Below are 23,406 nucleotides of genomic sequence, written 5' to 3' on the forward strand. Positions count from 1 at the left end.
ATAGAGATGAGAGATATTTTCCGACCTTCACGTGATTTTTATATTGATAGCAGGAAATCACAGAGCAGAATTGTGCATAATTCGAAAGAAAACAATTATGTTATATAATGTTATACGTTGCGATGTGTGTTGCATAAATTAATAAAAGTAAAAAAGTCTGAAAATAGTTTTTAGAACAAGCTTTCGACCTCTTATAAAATTGATTATTAAAATGGTGAATTAGAGACTTCACCATTGAGTTCTATCCATACCCAACCGTTTCCAGTTTGTCGCACTAATCCCTAACATCCTTCCATCCCTAAATCTTTTCCTACCTTGACTTCATCCATTTTTTAACATAAGTATCCGTCGGAGAAGGTTGTTCTGTTGTTGACATTTTTGTGGTCATGCTAAATGTTCCACCAATCTTCTTTCACTTTTTGTGAAATCTGTCACATCTTTTCTATTTGGAATACGTTTGCATTTGTTATATATTTCATAGGTGTATCTCATTTTCCAGATACCATTTTCACAGATGTCACAAGTATTCCTCTCTACTCTATACTGAGTAGGACCCCAAGCAGGACAGACTGGATGGGGAAGTTATTATCCCCGACATGGCCTTTCCCGATAATTAATTGGAACGTTTTTGAGCATAGCATAATAGGAGAGGTGTAAATAATTTGTAGTGTAATAATGGTGTAAATAACACAAAATACACATTTTTTTAAGTTATTTTCTTGTGGCCTTTTAAGAGGTAGAAATCTAAACGTCAAATCAAACGTATTTTACACGGTGACATTTTTTCTGCGACTACTGAGCCGCCCCAATCCCGAGGTATAACGCAATCGTGACCATAGGATAGATGGCACGAGAGAAAAGTGTTGCCTAAGAGACGGCTGATGGAACTAGCGAACTCTGGGTTACCATAGCCGTGGCACGGTACCAACTTGTGGCAACAGAATGGACTCTCTTTTGGAGACAAAAGAGATAGCCCAGATGAGAACTCAGAAATCAGTAACATCTGCCTCTACAAATAAAAATATAAAGGAAACGAGCAGAAAGGCGAAACCGGTCGCTGATTATATCTCTGCTCCAAATAGGCTTTAATGTTATCAACATTTTTAGAACATATGACTTTTATTGCATAAATGCGAAACCTTTATTACTGGTATCTAAAATTAGATGTTTACTCATTTTAATTGTAATACATGTTACATAAAATAAGTGGATCTCTTTATTTAAGATTTCGTATCGAATATTTTTTGATGTCAACCTGTGTAACAGGGAGCATTTAGTTTAATCACCTCCAAAATTAAGACAATCATATGTTTTAACTATATAGTCAACAAACCGGTCCAAATTCATATTCGAATCTCTTGTATTAAATAGGATAGTTTTATACTATTCTAAGGTTTATTATGGGAAAAAAGTGAATAGAAGTGCTTAAAATGTCACCAGGCTCCAGGCAATAGTTTTTGTAGCAGTGACGGCTGGTTGACGATGAGACACTGACGATGACATTGTTGATGTATGGTTTCTCGTCTTTGGAAATATAAAAAGGGATTTATTGTTCCTACATAATTTAATAGTGAACCAATTCTCCACTAAATAAGATATTCATAAATACATTTTAAAAGCACCATTAAAAATCATAGGAAGAAATATAAACGCGATTTAAAAATCACGTTGTCGCACATCTCTAACAGCTAAAAAAGATCCTTGTTGTAGAGAAACGTAGGATAAAATTAAAGGGGTTTGGATAAGTGTTTTATTCTGGTTGTGTTCATATATATTTCATTTAACCTTTTGTCGTTAACAGAAACCGCTAGCCCTAAAATATCTCTCTGACAATAAGCTGCTTTTCTCTCAGGAAATCCTCATTTAATGTTTCAGAATGTAAATTATTTTTAATCAGATTTGCTACATTATTGCGATTCGTGTTAACTATCCTTTGGTACTAAAGCACTTTGGTGCCTTTAGTACTTGGTACTAAAGGCACCAAAGTAATCTAAAATATTGTAAGGGGTGATGTGTAAAGCTATTTTACTACAAAAATTATCTATTACATTATATTTTTAATAAAGGAGATTAAAACTTTCTGTCCTATAAAATATTAATTCTTCCATCTCCTATACTTCTTTAGTTTAACATTTCTTTCGTCTCCACATGATGTTTGTTAGTGAACTATGGACTGCCGGAGTGATGACGTAGATTTTATTGACATCTGTCAGTTTAACTTCCCAAACAAGCCTTGTTGAGTGTGGATAATTTGTATTTTTCGTTATTTCTTCATTTTTTTTTACAGAATCTTTCCGATTTTTGCAATATCTAAGTATTCTAATAGTTACTACAACAATTTTACAATGTTTTGTAAATAATAAAGTATGTTGTTTTATAAAAATAGCAATAAAAAGCATGTATTAATAAAGTAAGGTTAGAGTTTCTTTTATTTAAACTTTTTAACTATATTTCATAGAAATAAAACACTGAATTATGATGGTATTATCGTAAAAAACACTATGCTTAAAAAAAAGCAGCAGATGAAGCAAAATGTTAACTTTATAGAAATTAAAAAGTCTTGAGATTGGGCATTTCAACTTTTCTTTGGAAAGTAATAATAACAATATGGCCGCCGTGAGGTCACACTTCGGCTGTCCATTGGTTAATAGGAGAAAATCAGCAATGATAAGCTAGTAAATTGCAAACTACTAAAAGCAGTATTAAGAAAAGCAAATGTTCTATCGTGAACATTTGGATCAAAATTAGAATATTTAGGGGCTTGTAAATGGCGTGTATCTACTAAAAAAACCTACAAGAACACAAAAAATATGTTTTAAAACATAAAAATATACGTCATTTAAAAATAAGTCTCAAAGCTATCAGATCTCAGACATCGTCTACAATCACCTACTCTGGTAATGCTTATCACTATTATTTCAATCTGTGAAGGAATCTACTCTATTCACTTTTACTTCCTTTTCAAATTTTTGGACTTTGTTTTAAATAAATATTTTATTTGTCCGCTCCGTCCGCCAAAGTTATGTCAGTTTATTTTTCTCAAGAAACTCGTTGCAGTGTTTTAAACCGTTTCCAGAAATATTTGTATTTTACAGTTTTCCGGCTTAAATCCAAAGAGTAATTGATATTTAAAAAAATAAATGTTAAAACAGTTACAAAAAAAGATTATTTATGTCAACTTAAATATAAATAAACATACACACATACAAAACCTACACCGTGCTCACTATGCAAATCACCAGACATTCGCACCATAACTGGTTCATCTTATGGTAAGATTTTTGCTGCGACTACTATGCTCCCTAAGTTCCCAATCCCGAGATGTAACACCATCAGATCCATTAGATGAATGACACAAAAGTTTTGTCTAAGCAGTACCCAAGGGAGCTGCGAGACTTGTGCAATTATAGCTCTTGTAGAGTTAAATAATATATATGATTATATAAGATCATAACGGTATAGTTAATGGAACATGTACAATAAGCCAAATGACTGAAGTATATACGACCGGCGTAGAACCGACGGCTTCGAGAGGAGAAAAAAACTATATCTTAATAAGAAAAATGTATTTATTAGCTGGACTAGATTTCTAGCCAGACATGTCGGTTGTTATGTAATAATTTTGGATAATGCATTCTGACACGACCTTTTGAACGGATTTCAACTATGACAAAAATTGAGGACATGACAGCAGTTTTAGTAAACCATAAAAATGTGTAGGTATTATTAGGCCTGCTTTAAAACGTATACCCATTTCTTAATTAACCATAAAAAGATATAAACTATCTTTCATATAATAGGGATTCCATTTGATACCATTGCAAATCACAGATGATTTGACGATGAGATCATGTCCAGGAAAAAAACAAACAAAAAACAAGAACCAAAAGGAGTACACTAATATACTCCAGTCGTCAGAGACGAAAATGACACTGAAACTCTAAAAATTATACGAACAAGCTGAATTTTACTAAGAATGTCAATTTTGGGACCCCAAAAAAGATGCAAAAAGTTTACCACTTTTACCCCCGGGCTTTCCCCTAAAACCCCCCCGTAGGGGGGTAAAAACGCAAAAAATCAATTTACCAAGAATCTGTACACCGCACAAAAAAATATTTCAAATAAAAAATATAGCTGAGATAAGTTTAAAGAAAAATGTTAATAAGCATTTTTTTGTGTAGAATCAAACGTTCTCTTAGAAACAACGCTTGAAGCGACCGTCGATTTTGCATGTTAGTTACGCGCGCAAAATCAATGTTTAATAAAATTTGTATCAGCTCGACGGTAAAAATTCGATATCTTTTGATTCAAATAACCTATTGACAAAAATCAAGATGCGTTTTAAAGGGAAATAGTTCAGCTTTCGTATACAGTTTTTGTATTTTGCCGCAAATAAACTCAGATTTTATACAGGTGTTAAATAAATAAACGTGGCGCGATTTTTACGATTTTTTATTATTCTCACGAGATCAATACAATCTATCCCTTTCATTGACTGGCCACTATGAAGTTTCGATTACTAGAGCCTAACCTTTGAAACCTATAGCATAAAATTTTAGTTTTAAGTTTTGGCAAAAAATGTGAGGCATTTGAAATATGCTTAAAAACGCTGGATTTAAACTGTCATAAAACAAACGATCTAAAACATTTAAAACTTTTTTTTCAATTACACTAGTACGTTTTTAAAAAGAACAAAATTTCTGCAATATACTATACCCAAAACAGTCTTCTTAAATGCATTTCCCGTGACGTGTGATCGTTTGTAATGTAAAAAATTAAATTCTGCGTTTTTTATTCATATTTCAAATGCCTCATATTTGTTGCCACAACTCAAAATTGAAATTTCGTGTCATAGTTTTTAAGGATTGATCTCTAGAAATGGAAATTTTACTATAACTGGTCAATGAAAGTGATCAATTTTATTGATGTCACGAGAATCGTAAAAAATGGCAAACATCGCGCCACTTTAATTATTTAGCACCTTTATAAAAACTGAGTTTATTCTCGGCAAAATACAAAAACTGCTTGCGAAAGCTGCACTCTTTGCCTTTAAAACGCATCTTGATTTTTGCCGATAGGACATTTAGATCAAAAGATATCGAATTTTTATCGTCCCGCTGATACAAATTGTATTGAACATTGATTTCGAGCACGTAACTGATATGGAAAATCGACGGTCGCTTCAAGCCTTGTTTTTAAGAGAACGGTTCATGCTACACAAAAAATGCTTATAAACATTTTTTTTGAAAATTATCTCAGCTACATTTTTTATTTAAAAAAGTTTCCTCCACGGTGTACAGATTCTTGGTAAATCGATTTTTTGCGTTTCCCCCCCTGGGAGTAAAAGTGGTAAACTTTTTTGCATCTTTTTTGGAGTCTCAGAATTAATATTCTCTGCAAAAATCAGCTTGTTCGTATGATTTTTAGGGGTCAACTCTCTGACGACTGGACTATAGAACTAATAATATATCGGAAAACTAAAAGATTTTTACGCTAATTAAAAACCCATAAATAACAGGTTTTCATTTTAAAAATAAAAATCCCAGCTTTTATGTTAGCTATGCCTTCAATTAAGTGTTCTGTTGACACCCAATCTCACTTTTTCACATCAGCAGATGTGCCCACTTAAAAATGTTGACAAAATGTTGGCTCTCGAAATCTTAAAGAAAATTTTAATGGAAATCTTATAACACGACTTATTGGTACTTTTTCATAAATTTCTTTCGCGATCTTCTGATATTCAACAAAGAACTTCATCCATTCCAGGCACACGTTTTTCGATCCTACATTATCCCTCTTCCTGTCGATATAAGAGATCAGATCACCTCGTCACAAAATTGATAAATTGCCGAAGCCGTAGATGATCCCGACAAGAAGCTATTTACAGGAGGGGCGAAGGCGAAGATGATTTTTTTCGAATGCGAGCGAACACGACTACCAAACAGTTTATTTCGAAAAAAGTGCGAAAAATGTCCCATTCTGCTGTTATATTTTGTTGGCTGTCATATCATTATTTATTTAGAATGAATTTTGCAAAATTTCTTTAGTTCGTATATTTAATTTATATTGTATATGTAGTTACTTGTTTTCTATGTTTGTGTGTTCTGTAATTTTGAAAAAGAGCTCAAAATCACTGTAGAACAAATAACTGAATAGGTATAGTTAGAGCAAATCACCAATAAAGCAAAAAAAATCAGAGTGATAAAATAAAAAACGAAAGTCTAAAGAATAAAATACAAGGGCTACTATCTAAAAGCAAGGACCTTCAATAGTAAAATCTCGTTGATTTTATTATTATGACTCATCTACATATATTATTATTTAATGTTTCTTTTTGTTCTTCAATTATCAGACTGTATTCATCCATTCATGGATGTAGGCCTATCCTTAAGCGTTCAATTTTTCACTTCCATTATTTTCTTGTCTGCTGGTTTTCTACTAATGTCTATCCAGTCTTGCTTTGATGTCATCTAGCCGCTATTTCTGTGGCCTTCCTCTACTACATTTTTGGTTTCGTTGTCTCTAATGAACAATATCTCTCGTCTGTCTTTCATGTTCCTACCGCGCTATGTATCCTATCCATTGCCATTTTATTTGGGAAATTTTACCGATTACCTAATGTAGCTATAGTCCTCTCGATCCCTGTTTTAACCGAACGCTGATAAAGCAATTAAGTATTGTGTAAATATTGTGTCATTACATATAGCATTATTGGTAGGATTCAAACCCCGCTGAGCTTCCTACTACTGACCAATTCATGCAGATTCTCCTAGAGATGTCTTTTGTTTGAGGTACTAAATGGTTCTCAAATATTATATTGCTGAAATAGCGGCCAACGATCCTGATTTCGCATTATTCTTAATTTAAAATCTTGAACAAACATCTTGTGAGGGTAAAAAGTTGTAGAGATATAGTATCTCCCTGTCTAACATCTCTTCCCGATATATGTGTAAATCAAGTTTTTTCATAAAAAATACGGCGGAAAAAAAGTGACGATCATCTGAATGAAGAGAGTTAACAGAACAAAAACAAAACATCTAGCAAGTTTATTTGAAGTTGGAGTTTACTACTAAAAATAAAATGATAATGTTGGATAACAAAACTATTGTGAAAGAAAAATGATGCGATTAAAAATGAATATCCAGAAAAAAACCAGGTGATTCGTGGATCGCTGCCGAAAGAAAAGACATATTTACATATTTAGGCATATTTCCAAATAACAGCCGTTGAGAGTATACCCAATATCTGCGCCTTATTTTGATTACTAATTCCTTACTTGTTTACGACCAATAATTGTTTTGTTGTCTTTTCCCGTGTATAATATGGACTTCTAATGATCACCAGAAACCCTATACTAAGTATTAAAAATCAAAACAGTTTACCGACCTAATCCTTCATACGACCTTGTTAGACCTCAGGGCTTATCGTACAAATTGAAATAGGACTTAATTGAGCTTTGTAAAATCCATTTCTAATTCGAATTTGTTGTCGAACAACAATCTATTATTTTCTCTTTCAATATTAATCGAGTTGTTTATCCAGACCTACCTCTAGATTGAGAATTAGTCAAATTAATTCCCTATAATCAATCATTTTCAATCAAAACATACGTACGTTTATCTTGGTGCATGTGGGAATAATATAATTTTAACAGGAGGGATTAAATTGGATATAAAGGGAAATTGAAGACAGATCCGGCTCGAGAATGCTGAGTAATGAGTTGCCAAAATATAATGCTGAACGAAAAGCATTTAAATATAATTTGGTATTAGGAAGAAAAAATTTAATTTCTTTATTAAGCAGAGCTTTCCTTACGAACAGATATGCAAATTATCTACCTTTTAGTAATACTTTGGCTTCATTATGTCAGTTACTCTTTTCTAATTATTAATATTAGAGTTATCATAATATATGCTACAATAAATGGTCTATTTCAGCATCGCAATACCTGCTCTATTTACACAACAGGGACTGACCTATTCTAAAGGAAAAAGAAAATCAATCTTAATTGTTTTGGTTTGAATTGTGGAATGATTGATTATATTATGAATTCTATGCAGTTTTCAGTGCAGAGTGCAGATTTCGTATGCATTTTTGTATTTTGCCGAGAATAAACTCAGGTTTTATAAAGATGTTAAATAAATTAAGGTGGCGCGATTTTTGCCATTTTTTACGATTCTCGTGAGATCAATAAAATTGATCACTTTCATTGCCAGTTGTAGTAAAATTTCCATTTTTAGAGATCAATCCTTAACACCTATGACATGAAATTTCAATTTTGAGTTGTGGTATCAAATATGAGGCATTTCAAATATCAATAAAAAACGCAGAATTTAATGTTTTACATTACAAGCGATCACACGTCACGGGAAATGCATTTAAGAAGACTGTTTTGGGTATAGTTTATTGCAGAAGCTTTGTTCTTTTGAAAAAGGTACTAGTGTAATTGAAAAAAAAGTTTTAAAGGTTTTAGATCGTTTGTTGTGTGAAAGTTTAAAACCAGCGTTTATAAGCATATTTCAAATGCTTCACATTTGTTGCCATAACTCAAAACTAAAATTTCCTGCTATAGGTTTCAAAGGTTAGGCCCTGGTAATCGAAACTTCATAGTGACCAGTCAATGAAAGGGATAAATTGTATTGTTCTCGCGAGAATCATAAAAAATGGCAAAAATCGCGCCACGTTTATTGATTTAACACCTGTATAAAATTTGAGTTTATTTGCGACAAAATACAAAAACTCTATACGAAAGCTGCACTTTTTATCTTTAAAACGCCTCCTGATTTTTGTCGATAGGTCAGTTGAATCAAAAGATATCTAATTTTTACCGTCGAGCTGATACAAATTTTATTGAACATTGATTTCGCGCGCCTAACTGGCATGCAAAATCGATGGTCGCTTCAAACGTTGTTTCTAAGAGAACGGTTCATTCTACACAAAAAATGCTTATTAACATTTTTGTTTAAAATTATCTCAGCTACATTTTTTATGCGAAACATTTTTTTCTACGGTGTACAGATTCTTTGTAAATCGATTTTTTTGCGTTTTTACCAACCTATGAGTGGGGTTTTAGGGGGAAGCCCAGGGGTAAAAGTGGTAAACTTTCTTGCATCTTTTTTGGGGTCCCAAAATTAATATTCTCGGCAAAATTCAGCTTGTTCGTATGATTTTTAGAGGTTTAGTGGCATTTTCGTATTATACGACTGGAGTATATTGTCAGTGAGAAACAGGCTTTGTTGCCGTTGATTATGTTTCATTTAGTTTCTCTTTCTTCTATTCCTTCTTTATTTAGTATGAACCTTAAATATTTGAAGAATTTTACTACTTCAACATTTCCCTCTATCCATTTTCCCCAATTTGGTAGATATTTATTTTTGCTCTGTTCTGTGAGACATGATGATAACTTCATCGGCATACGACGCGATATTTGGTAGGAGATTGGTTTTTTTTGCATTGTTGTTTTATGACATACTCAGGAGCCAGGTGGAACAGTGTCGGGTCAGCCCATATTATTGGTTTAGCGTTTTGATTATTTGAAAGATGTCAGTAAGTTCATTCGGCATACTGGCTCTTGCTGTGGTTGAATTCATCCAAGTTTTTACTAGTCGAATATACTTTGAGATATTGTCTTCAATCTGTCACTGCCTGATAAGAATGAATAACAAACTTTTAAAGACAAAGAAAGAATAAAACAAATTTATTTCTGGCAGATAGCAGCATTCTCAATAGTTTTTATGATATACGAGTAGATGGTTAATTTTTTATAATGTACTTTAATATATTTATTATAATTATAAATAATATGTATTTCTAATTTTTAATTATTTTATATCAATTGTTCCTATATTGTTCAACCATGAAATGCGCCGTTTTACTTTATCTTGCATTAAAACCTGAGGAATGAAGAAAAACTTTCTTATTATATGATAAAAATATGCTATTCGTCTATATTTCACTGTACATTTTTTGTTCTTAACAACTTATTTAGAAAACATTTGCATTGATATCCTGCAGTAACACTACATTGCGAAGGCTGTTATTTTTCTGGTTTTTTCAATTCTAATACCGATTTATGTAAAATGATTATAATTCTCATTCAAAATTCATATATTTCTTATATTAGTTGAAGCAATCTGATTATCCTCCCACTTTCAAAACATAACATCGGGCTACTTACAACATTATTAATTATTCATCATCATCAGTGGCATGACAGCTCGTAATAAGCCAAAGCCTTTTTCAGAACAATCCTCCATTCATCCCTGTCTCTGGCAACTTTTTTCCATGTCCTAACTCCAATAGATTTTAAATCGTCTTCTAAGTTGTCTTGATACCCAAGTCTCTGTCTTCGTCTGGCTCGTTGTCCCATCGGCCCTCTTCGGTAAAAAACCTTTTCTGACTGTTGCACCTTTCGCTCGCCTGATTAATACAAAATATATATGTATAATACAAAACAAATTTATATTTTAGACTTTGGGACGTTTGATTTCATCATCATCGGAGCTGGATCAACTGGTTCAGTTATTGCAAGCAGACTTTCAGAGATTTCCAGATGGAAAATTTTACTGTTGGAAGCCGGACACTACCCCAACAATTTCACGATGATCCCAGGGATGTTTGCGATTCAGGCAATGACCAGTTATAATTGGGGATTCAAAAGTACGCCACAAAAAACCGCTTGTTTGGGTGAGTAAAATTTATAATAAAAATACTTGTATTTTGGCAATATTAATTTCTCAATAAGGCAAAACAAAAAATCAACAATATGAATAAGAAGTAACCATAATTTAGAAAACACATATACAATGAATAGATATTAAATAGTCTTTAAATCCAGTGGGCATAACACTAAACTGGTGGAGGAAGAAATTGAAATAATAGACCATCAAGAAAAAATCAATATGTAGAACGAAATATATGAAATAAAACGAAAAATAGGTTTATAGGTGTTATGGAACTAATTCATTTTTCAAGATAATAAGAAAAATGTTCAATTAACGCGTTCGACAAAGATATACTGTTTTCTCAATTTAAGATATCTTCCGTTCCCTCAAACGTAAATTCTGTATGACACCGATAAAGATAAAAAGCGTTGGAAACCAATGGACAGAGTAAAAGATCAGTAGCCAAGAAAAGTAATAACTGATACAAATCTTTTTGAAGGTTTGGAAATCTAATAATTAAAGTGAATATAGCAGATAATCTTTAGACTAAATATCTCTTCATACCATAAAATTCGATCTTATTCGTCAAGATACCTAGGTTAATCCTCCAAAAACCTGAGTCCTTTAAAACTTATTCAAAAATAGGTAAAAGAAATAAAATTAGACTTATCACAATCAATTTAGTTTTACTACCAAACGACCGGTTTCGCTTTCTACACTTTGCAAAGCATCTTCAGGTCAAACGGTACAAAGTAAATTAATCGCTGAAATTATAAAAGGCCCATATTAGGGTGCTGTCTTATAAAGATAAAGATCAAAAAAGGTTATAGTAATTACGCCAATATTACCTGTCTTTGTTTATTAATATGCATAAAATTGATTTAGCAGACAAAGTGAAAACCCACAAATTGGTAAGAGATAATCTATTGAATTGTAATAAATTAGAAACAAACAAAATACTACTTACATTCCGGTACAAGAATTTTTAAATAATGATTCGTGATACATAGTTTAAACTATCCTATAATTGCTGATGATGGGTGATCTTCGGTTAATGTTGTAACTGTCTGACAATTAACGAGGATGTTTATTGAGGGGAAAGATGTTAACAAATGAAATAGGAGCAAGGTATATGTGATTGTTTGTTAAATGAAAGTGATGTTTTATATTATTATTATTTTATATATTATATATATTGATACATAGTTTAAACTATCCTATAATTGCTGATGATGGGTGATCTTCGGTTAATGTTGTAACTGTCTGACAATTAACGAGGATGTTTATTGAGGGGAAAGATGTTAACAAATGAAATAGGAGCAAGGTATATGTGATTGTTTGTTAAATGAAAGTGATGTTTTATATTATTATTATTTTATATATTATATATATTATATATATATATATATATATATATATATATATATTATATATATATATATATTATATATATTATATATACATATATATATTATATATTTTATATAGAATTATTCGCAGATCTTTATTATCTATGTCCTTTCTTTCAAGAATCTCTCTTAGCGTACTCGTACTCTGTCAAACGCTTTTTCAAAATCAATAAAACATGCATGTACTTCCTAATTAACGTCTAGGCATCTTTGTGTAAGAATATCCGAAGAGATAGTCCCGTTCCGAGATATCGTTCTCGAGAACGATTTCCGAAGTGGAAATTGAAACGTCAATAAACGTATTTTAACCTTTAATTGTGGCTTATTCCCATTTAAATAGTAATTAAATCTATAATAATATTTCCGTCTTTGTTCTTAAGCAAACTTATTTGATGTCTTCTTTGAGTTCCTGTAATTTCTTTTACTTTTTTATGTACATTGAATGTGTCATATTTTCTTTCATAGTTTTCCATTTCTACACATTGTTCTTCAATCCATAATTCTTTGGTCTTCTTTATTCTTTGCTTTATGTTCTTATCAAGCTCTCTGTATTTTTGTACATTATTCTTCATTATACGTCTTTCGTCCATTAGTTCTATTATGTCTGATGTCATCCATACCTTGTGTTTCTTTGCAGATCTGGTTAGGTGTTCCTTAGTTCTTATTGTAGTGTTTATATCATGGACGTCTTTATTTATACGTCCATGGTTTATATACTTAAGTTTTTCATCTATGTTGTCTGTTCTGCGGATTTAACTTTCTGCTATTCTGAGGCTGTTGTTTATTTCTTATTGCACTGTTTGTCGTAGGTGTTCACTTTTTAGCTGGCTTAAGTCTAACGCTGGGATGATGGTTTTTCTTATTTTCTTTAGTCTAGCTTCTATCACAGATACTACTGGATTATGATCCGAACCGATATCAGCTCCAGGATAAGTTTTAGTAGATTTCACGGCATTACGGTATCTTTTTGTCACCATTATTTAATCTATTTGGTTTCTGATTACTGTTTCTTGAGTGTGTTGAGGTGACGTCCACGTATACAGTCGCCTTGGGGGTAATTTAAATAATGTATTAGTTATTATTAAATCTTCACTTTGACAAAACTGAACTAAACGGTCACCCCTTTCATTTCTGTTACTTAAGCCATATTCACCGATATTTTCTCCGACTTTACCCTGACCTACCTTGGCGTTCAGATCGCCCATTACTATGTTAATGTGTTGTCTCTTTGTTGTTCTCATCACCTCGTTTAAAGTATTATAGAATTGTTCTATTTCCTCTTCGTCTTTGTCTGCTGTAGGAGTGTACACTTGTATGATGTTTATTATGTTCTTCTTATCTTTCAATTGTATTAACATCACACGCTCTGAGAATGGAGTAAAGTTTACTACAGCATCTTTCCATTTTTTTGAGATGATGACTCCAACTCCGTATCGATGAGTTGTGGTGTCACTTCCGGCATAATAAACCATTCCATGATTATTTGTGGGACATTTGCCATTTCCTGGCCATTGTGTATCACTCATGCCTAATATGTCTATACCCAAACGATCCATTTCCAACACGGCGTTATCTAATTTTCCCGAAGAGAATAAGCTCCTTACATTCCATTTAGCAATTTTTATGGTTATCTTTTTCTTATTATAAGGGTTTCGCAGGTTTACGACCGAGGAAGCCTTGTATTTATCTATTTGTCTTCCCCTGCCGGATCTTGTTATCCGATGTCCATGGTCAGTCCTTCTCTTTTGCATATCTGCCATGATGATTGTTACTAGGGGTACTCTATGAGTCTTTAATGCAGTGGTTCCCTGTTGCCTTCTGCATCCTTATGCCGTTGACAATTCTGTAGGGTTCATCCGCCTTCGAGACCGATTTCTCGAAGGACAAAAGAGTGCCCTAAACACTTACTAACTCATCCTCCGGAAGCCGTTGGCCAGTATTGTATGCTTGAATCAAAGATGGCTGCAGAACAGCTACTCTTTGTTTATGAATATAACGTTTACAAGTAGTTGTTTTTGTGAGAAGATCATCGCTTCTATTGGAACAAAACAAAAAATATTGGGCGACCCCGTGATTTAATCTTATTATTAAAGATTTGAGGTCGATTTTGAAAATTATTTTTTGTTTTTAAATTAGAATTCTCTTTCAACTCTTCTTCAACATGCAAGGGTTTTCACGAACGTCTTGTTTTTTCGACTTTCAATTTTTTAGGCTTTAGTATGTTCTTTGCTGATAAACCCATTTTTTTTAAACCTATTTTTAAAATTAAGGGTTCCAAATTCCATTCAATCATTTCACGGTAGTGTGTAATTGTTTCCAACTGAGAACTTTCTGCTAGTATACCAGGGCCCAGTAAATGCACGCTATTAGTATTCACCACATTTTCTCCCTCTGGAACTTCATCGACATCCGTGTCTCCGTCGTTTTCAGGGGGTCTATTAATTGTGCACTCTTAGGACTCTAAGACCCCTTGAGGGGTCTAATTATCTCTTTGGCAGTAAATGGTCTTCTAAAAAAAACCCACGTATAAAACTACAAACATAAGTAAACTAATGGTCATGAAATCGTAACGTATGAATTTTCATGCGCTTAATTTTGGATTACCCTCTGTAACACATAGTGATTCTAAACACCACTAAATACAAACAGTAGTGTAATATAACATCTAAATGACAAAATAAACAAAGAATCTTACTAAAAAGATAGTAAAATCAATATTTTTGTATAAAGACTTACCTTCTCTCCCACTTTTGACCGAATTTACTTATTGCGTGACTTTGTTTTGCTTTAGAAGCTATATTTTTAACTAAATGCACAAAATAACCGGTAAAATGTAAAAACCACACGTTATTTAATTGATTTTTGACACAATAAACAGAAAAGAGTGGCGTCTTCTCGCTGCACGGTTAAAATAAAATCGCATGTTTTGTGTATGAATATTTAGACGGTAGATTTTGAGGGGTTAATACATTTATTTAATTCTTGCAATTCGACGTCTATTTATAAAACTATATGCAGCTTTCATAATAACTTTCGTTCATAAGAACGTTTATCTAAATTTCTTTTCCTGGGATATTCTAGGGAACTTTTCAAAAAGCCGGTAATTGCTGAAGGCCAGATAGCAAGATCACGATGGTTGCGAAAGTAATTCAAAGTGCAATCCCACTATTTTTATCATCAAAACAAGAGAAATAGCAATTTTTTCTTAATTTTTGGCAGTTTTTTCGCTTTTTTTTTCTTCAAAACACACCAGTATAGTATAATATAATAATCGTTACTTTATTTTTGTACATGGTCACGTTTGATAAATAGCCACATACTGTCGCAAAAACTTCTCTTTATTGCACTGAAGCAGTTGCAAAAGTTCATGCAAAATGGTGAATACACTGTCTTCTGATAACTTTAACTTCTCTAATACCTCCCACGCTTTTAATTTACGATTAGACAAAACGATTTTGTGATCTTTTTGATTTTTTGGAAATAACTACCGAATTTGAGCGACCAGAGCGTTCAGCATCATTCGTGTTTGTACGACCGCACTTAAATCATCATACCATCTCTCAGTTATTATTTCTGCGAGAAGAGACTCAGAATAACACTTCTCAAGTGATTGCTTTGTTGGAACTGTATTTTTTTCACTGGGGAGAAATCTGATTTATCTAATACCGTATTAAAATTTTTTATTGTTTTCCAAAATTGTAAAAATAGCGTCACTTAAACCACTTCTTATAATTTGTAAACTAAGGCGATTATTTTGATGTGCGAACTTTAAACATTTTTACTTTCTAAATCATACTGATTTGTTATTATTGGTGCCATCTTGTTAGGTTTACTGAGTTATGTGATAGTTAAGCGATCATTAACATGAATGTCAGTAAATTTTAAAATAAAACAAATTGGAAGAAACAATTTCAGTTTATATTTTTGGAAATTATTAAGTCGCTGTATGTTCAGAAATGTACGGAACATACTAAAACGTAACAATGATAATCATTCTTACATGAAGTACACAAAAATAATCAATAAAATTGATATGACCTTGAATTTACAAAAATTTACCCTTTTTAAATATTAATTTATAACGAACTACCATTAGAGTCATTACATTATCAATTTTAGAAATAGTTCCTGTTAGCCACGCCTCTGGGTGAAAATTTTCCCTGTCAATCCATGTTTCTTTTAATAGCTTGAAAAAAGATGATATTTGTTTAACATTCATCAAGGCTGAATTCTGAAAAGCGTATATACATATTGATTATATTAGTATAATTTTGAAATAAAATTTACATCGATAGTGAATTATAATTTTCGTAAACATAAAGTGAGCGTCTTCTAGAAAAATTGAGAAATATTCTTATGCTGATTCGGAAGCAATGCATTAATTAGGTAGGGATACTAAAGAACTAAAAGCAAATTAAGAATTATTTGATTAGAATATATTTCATTAATTTATATGGGAAAAGCTAAGAAGTATATAATGCCAATAAGAGTTTTATCTCAAATAGAGACGAAAGTAGCTGCAGAAGCTAGAATGGAAATGTAAAATTTTATATGGTGAACTTGAAACGTAAAACAACTTGACAAGTAAAACAGAAAAACATAAAACAAAAAAGGATAATATTTTAACCAGGTCAGTTGTATCTAAAACGAAACAATAAAATACTAATACACGGAAAGAATCTGAAAAGTTCTTGAGCTTATTAAACGCAATCTATTACTGGGAACTAATAGAAAAACACAAAATGTACTGGTAATGGTGGAAAATAACAAATGAGTAGGACAAAAATTTCATAACGTAAGGAAAAGTTAGACCAAAGCATATCTATAAAGAATTATGAACAGCTTACAACACAAGTGTACCTTCTAGCGTTGACAAAGGAGTTCCCGCTATAAGTGAAAATTGTGAGAGAAATGAAGAAAATGTTATATGATATACAATTACAGTGAGAGTGAAAGGATCAGCTACGATGTACGGCATTAATCGTTATCTAAGGGGATAAAAAATTTTACGTAATAGAACGACACGACGTGATATATTTGTACCACATTTACATTTAAAGATTCCACCATGATGAAAAATGAAAAAAGGGCATCTCCTACATCGGATAGGGGGTATATCTCAAGCGAAACGAGGAGATGAATCCACAACATCCGGATCGTTCAAAAAAGACATGATCCAAACTTGAAAAACATTTATTTAATTCTGGCCTCTGTCGTGGAGGCTCCGATTTCATCTATACTGGAAAATCTGCTACAGGTTGAGATGTAAACTAAAGAGACCGTTTTTATTTATTGTTTGAAAACAATTAATAAAAACTTGTTTTCAAACAATAAATAATTGTTTTTATATTGCACGCAATATAAAAACAAAAGACGAAATAATTGCACGAACAGTGTTTTTACGACTCTGTCATGTTCTAAACAGAAGCAGCCAATTCTAAACGTAAGACAGGCACCATACATTACTACAAGGGTTTTTCTGATAATCCTTTTATGTATGGTATTGTTATTTTCCTCGTATTATTCCTTGTATGCTGTAGAGTCTCGTTCTAAAAGGGTGTCAAAAACCGAGTTTACATACGTAGTCATACATAACATGGTCAGACTATAGAACTAAACGACAAACTAGTTTTTTACAATGATAACATTGTCAGCATTCCATATTATATTATTTACATGGAAAACAAGCCAGATAGAAATAAAAAAATACACAGTCGTCAATATGATAAAAACTCACACAGGTTGTTGTATGATTTTGCACGATTCGTGATTAAGCTCTATTTCCTTCTTTCCTATTTTTTTTCTTCAGTTAGGTATCATGATTCTGTTGATATCTTCTCTGACCTGATGTTCCTATCTGTACTTTGGTCTCCCTCTAGGTATTGTAGTTATAGGTTTCCAGTTTATTATTTTCTATATTAATTTATCTTCTTCTCGTCTTAGTACATTTTCGAGTCATTTCACCCTTTAAATGTCGGACTATATCTTCTCCATTTTTCTAATTATTTATCTCGTTGTTAAGTCTAAACTCTCTATCTTGGATTTTTTGGTTCAAGAATTCTTCTAAGTATCTTCCTTTCTATTATTCTTAGCTTCTCTTCGTCTCTATTAGTCAGGCACATCGTCTCTGTATATATCATCATCATCACTGGCTCGATAACCCTTTTTGGATCTTGGCCTGTTCTAGAATTCTTCTCCAATCTGATCTGTTTCATGCTTTTTTTCTCCAATTTTTTATTTGTAGGTTGTTATATAATTTTCAGAGCGGCAGCATCTAAGATCAGAATAGCCATGATGATTGCCAACCTCCGTCGCGGAGATGACACGTAAAGAAGAAGATATAATTTTCTATTTGTTCTATGTATCTCTCAGCTTCGGTCTCCCTCTTGTTATTTTTCCTACTGGTAGTTGTTTGCTTATTTTGTTTGGTAATTCGCCTTCTTCCATTCTTTCCACATGTAAGAGATACCAAAACGAGAGAGCAGAGAGATTAGAATAAGGAATGTGTATGAAATACAAATTTTGTTGTTTAATATTTTTTGTTTTTTTTTTAATATTTTTTGTTAGCATGACTTATTTGTAATAACGAAATATCAAATTTGTAATTTTGCTTAAATATAAAGCAAAAAGTACCATTTAACCCTGCGATCGTCGCGTCTCTTAGTAGAAAATTAGTCGTCGTGTCAAGTCTGGGCGATCTATTTGTAAACGCACATCTTCGTTTTATTTACGAGTTTTATTAGACCATGTCATTAGTAATATTATTTAAACGTTACTTTTAAATGTATTAAGAAGTTAGGTCAGGCTAAGTTTAAAATTTATATAGACTAACTATTGCAAGCTGTTAGGGAAACAAAAACATTTTAAGATAAGAAGCCGAAGCAGTCCTTTTTACTAAAAAACAAAATTGTCTGAAATCTGGTCTCTCGGACTTAACGCGATAAATCGAGGGTTAACAAAATTACCAGTTTATCATCTTTTACTTAGTTTTAATACTACCACATATGTTTACGTTTAGTACCATACAATACAGACCATCTAAAATTACTAAATGATGCGCCTACATCAGCACGTATCAAATAAATGTATAGTTATCAGTATTCAATGCTTAATTCGCAACAGGATGTCCGTATTGTACGTGCAAATTGTTTGTATAATTTTTAACCATATTGCACTTTAGAAAAGTAGTTTTTGATTATAAATGCAAAGGTGCTGAACAATGACTAGTTGCAGTTTATAATATTTAAAGCCAATATCACACACATCTTTTTAATTTTTATTTATACAAAATAGCATAGACTGGAGCCAGCCATAAAGATGGAAAGATCTTCGAATTCACAAAAGCTGCAAGAAATAGGATCAAATGAAGAAATAAGTTTAAAGGCCTTGCACCAATGATGAACTAAAATGCTTTATACATGTAAATTTTTATGTTTTGTTCCATTATTGATTCTGTGCGAGAATTGTTTCCAATGTATGTTGTCAACACCTAACAGCAACTAGAAACGAAAGACTAGAGTACTAAAGACTAGATCTACTCATCATGCTTTTATTTCCCACAGTCTCCTTTGCATCATAAATTCGTAAACTGGCATTTTGGATTAACACTAACGAAATATCAAAAGGTATTTTAACATATTAAGAAGATTGATCTCGACGTTTAATGTAATGCTCACGACATACAGCCCCTTATTATCTATCTGGTTATAAACCCAACCTACGCATTATCGAAATAATCATTTTAACAAGCAAAACAACTAAACTGTACGGATTAGGTATATCATAAAGTACATTAATACTCGAACGGCAAATAGGGACAAACATTATCATAGGTTATTAACACCTACATTCAAGTTTACAGCAGAAGCGAGCCTAAAGGCATCGTTTCAGTTTACTCTCGATAAACCAACACATGTTGGAAGATATTATCATTCAACAAAGGGTACACAACTGATTTAAGCAACGTTATTATCTTATTAACCACTTTCTAATCTATTGGCACACGAAAAATAAAAAAATATGAATAAAAAGAAAAAATAACCCAATAAAAATAAAATATAAAAACAATGTTGCAATTACAATATAAGTAAATGAAAATGCTATTCAGAATTGGTTGAAAACATGGAAACTATCAATAGATAAGATCAAGTCTGCTCAAATTACTTTTACTAACCTTAGAGAAAACTGTCCACACGTAGCTTTAAATGAACGCAGCACGAAAACATATAAAATACTTATTGATGTATTTTGATCGCAGATTAGATTAAACACAAAATTAAAGTAGGTAGTAGGTCGAAAATCAGGATTATAATAATTAAAGTGTGTATATAGTAAATCATCTTCTATCCATACTGGGCTTACAGTACAGAACTGTTAGGGACTGTTTACGAATCTAAATTGAAATACTAGAAAAATTTCAGTCTAAAATTCTCATGATAATGACTGACCCTTCCTGGTATGTCTCTAATACCAAATTACGCGTAACTTCAATGAAAATCAATGGCAATAGCTAAAGATATGACCAGAAACTACTTTCGCGACTCACGCGAAATACTCCAATTAACTTCGGTCTGCCTACGTAACTTTTAGGTGATCATATCTAGTCTGCTATCACTCTTAATCGTCTATTGCATAATGGACCCAAATGGGAACTCATGGGAAATATACTCATTTCCATGAGTATATTTGCTATCGACAATTTTATCTATCATTGTGTGTTGCTGATATAACATCGGTTGTTTGAATAAATAGCAGTTATGTTTGAACTGACATCAGAGTAGGTTGTTAGTGTAGCACGTGTATTGTAAGGATCTACTGATATATTGAAATAATAAATTGATTTTGTTGTTGTTAGTATTTGCTCGAAATTGTTACTGTTCCCGTACGGGAACATTGTACGCAAAAGGTAAATTTTGCCACTGAAAAAAGGAAATATGTTATAGTTTGTTTTTATCAAGTTGGTAGACTCCTTTAATATAATATTGGTTTAAATTAATTAATTTAAATGAACTTGAAGTAACCTTTTTTTCAGAAAAAAATGGATGAATTTGAGAGTATTCCAACATCGTTTTACAACAATAAAGTAAAAGTGAAGATTCGAAACTATCTGATGAAGATAAGTTTGAGCCGTTAGTTGTACAAACCAACCGAGCCAGAGTAACTATTGACTGTCAAGAAGACTCTGATAATGAAAATGATGATAACCAATGAATCGGATACTGAACTACCTGCGAAACAAAGATCTATTAAAAAAAGTCATAATATGACATTGCCTCCTCCAAAAACTGTGCGAAATGTAGATGAACTGGGTTTTGAAGGTACATAGTAACTTCCAACCATATTGCAGCTCAATTCTCTTTACAATTTTTTTAGTTTTTTCTGTTTTTCTGACACCAGATTTTATAATTGAGGAAGTTCGACAAACTTTTATATACAGCGCTCAAACCAATCCACAAAAGTCAATTACCACATGACCCGTAGAAATTGAAAATTTTATGGGGATATTGCTGTGGTAATGCCTATAAATCGTTTTGAAACGATCAAAAGATTTCTTTATTTTAGTAATAATTTAGAAAATACCCGGAACCTTGACAAAATATCGCCCCTGATTGAACAAATAAAAAGATCGTGTTTGCAGATATCTTTAGAAGAACACTTATCTTGTGACGGAAAAGTTATATCGTTCAAAGGACGTTCGAGTATGAAGACATAAAATCCCAAAAGCCTCATAAATGGGGCTACAAGATGTGGGTTCTCTCAGGAATCTCCGGATTTTCATATAATTTTGAAATTTTGGGTGGAAAGGATGGTTACACAGAATTACCGAATGAAGTAAATTTGGGAACTGCTAGTAATGTTGTAGTTCGATTGAGCAGGGAAATACCATCCAATAAACACCACAAACTCTTTTACAATAATTATTTTTCAACTGTACCACTAGTGTCATATTTGTCAAAACGAGGCATACATTCTATCGCAAAAATTCGTACAAATCGCATTCTGAGTTTAAAGGTCGGCAAAAAAAATTAAAAAATTAACAAGGAGAAGCATTCAGGACCACTCCGGCACTAATACCATACATACAATCCAGTGATGTGACAACAAAATTGTGTCTTTACTGTCAGATTATTGTGGAACTCAAACAACAGCCAAAGTGTAAAGATTCTTTCGCACCGAAAGAACTAGGAAAGAAATTGATTGTCCAGACATTGTACAACAATATAACAGGCACATGGGCAGTGTGGATCTGCAAGATTCCTTATTGAGATTATATCCAATCAAAATCAAAAGCAGAAAATGGTACCAACGTATTTTTTATCATATGCTGGATGCAGCAGTAGTCAATGCTTGGCTATTAGACAGGCGAATCAAAGAACAAATTGGAAAAACTGAAGAGATTATACCACTGCTGAATTTAAAAACAATTCTAACTGAACAACTAACTAACGGTGGTGTTTTACCAAAAAAGATAAATAGGACGGTCTAGAAGTTTCACACCCGACCAACCATCCAAAAGAAGATACATTAAACCTAGACCCAATATATATGTACAAACAGATCAGTTTTCACACTGGCCAAACTGGACTGTTAACAGGGAAAGATGTAAACTTTAAACGAAAACCAAGGGCCCAGTGAGAGAAATGTAAGGTGCATTTATGCTTTCATTCTAAAAGTAGTAACTGTTTTAAGAAGTTTCACAATTTGGAATAGTTGGTTACTGGCAATACATCGATATTATGTGTATGACAATTGGTTCTAATAAAAGTTTTTATAGATAATGTTCCCAGATGGGAACACATTTTTTTTCTCAACATCCGAATGACTTTAAAAAAAGTTAAAACGGTGAATTCTACATACATCTATTAAGGGTAATTTAATATAATTTTACTTTATTTTGTCACAAAATAAAATAAAATAAATTCATGCAACAGCGGGTTAAGAAGTTTGTATTCTCACTACTTAATGGGTCCTTTTACGTTTTCGTGCATATCTTTAATCCTAGTATGTTCATTATCATTATTTCGAAAAATCTTAGAGATTCTATCTCGTTTGCTATGAGGGCGATTGTATTTGAATTATTATTGGCTTTATTGTTGTATTTTAAAATGTCCTTTTTGTCTTCTCCGCGTATTGTTTTATCTCTAAATGTTTTTATTTTTGTAAAAACCGACATTACCGTTTAAATTATTTTCAGATCTATTCAAAGAAACGAACACAAAAAATAAATTTGTACAATGCGGAAGGATTCTGGGGTATAAGAAACTATAAATATCTACTAATTCACCAAATTTGATACATAGCAGAGTATATTATAGGAGAGAGTAATTTCAATC

General features: G+C 32.2%; 2 protein-coding genes across 4 annotated transcripts in view; one reads left to right on the top strand and one right to left on the bottom strand.

Moving 5' to 3' along the window:
* The window catches only part of Cals (calsyntenin 1), a 457,567-nt gene that overhangs the window by 391,699 nt on the left and 42,462 nt on the right, over positions 1-23,406 (bottom strand). The window lies entirely within an intron of this gene.
* The window catches only part of LOC140437016 (glucose dehydrogenase [FAD, quinone]-like), a 97,878-nt gene that overhangs the window by 49,406 nt on the left and 25,066 nt on the right, over positions 1-23,406 (top strand). For all 3 annotated transcript variants that reach the window (XM_072526235.1, XM_072526236.1, XM_072526237.1), the window contains one exon: positions 10,471-10,686. In XM_072526235.1, coding sequence (XP_072382336.1) covers positions 10,471-10,686 — 216 coding nt within the window. The remainder of the gene's footprint in view (positions 1-10,470; positions 10,687-23,406) is intronic.

Source organism: Diabrotica undecimpunctata, chromosome 3, assembly GCF_040954645.1.
Source record: "Diabrotica undecimpunctata isolate CICGRU chromosome 3, icDiaUnde3, whole genome shotgun sequence".
In the NCBI taxonomy this organism is placed as follows: domain Eukaryota; kingdom Metazoa; phylum Arthropoda; class Insecta; order Coleoptera; family Chrysomelidae; genus Diabrotica; species Diabrotica undecimpunctata.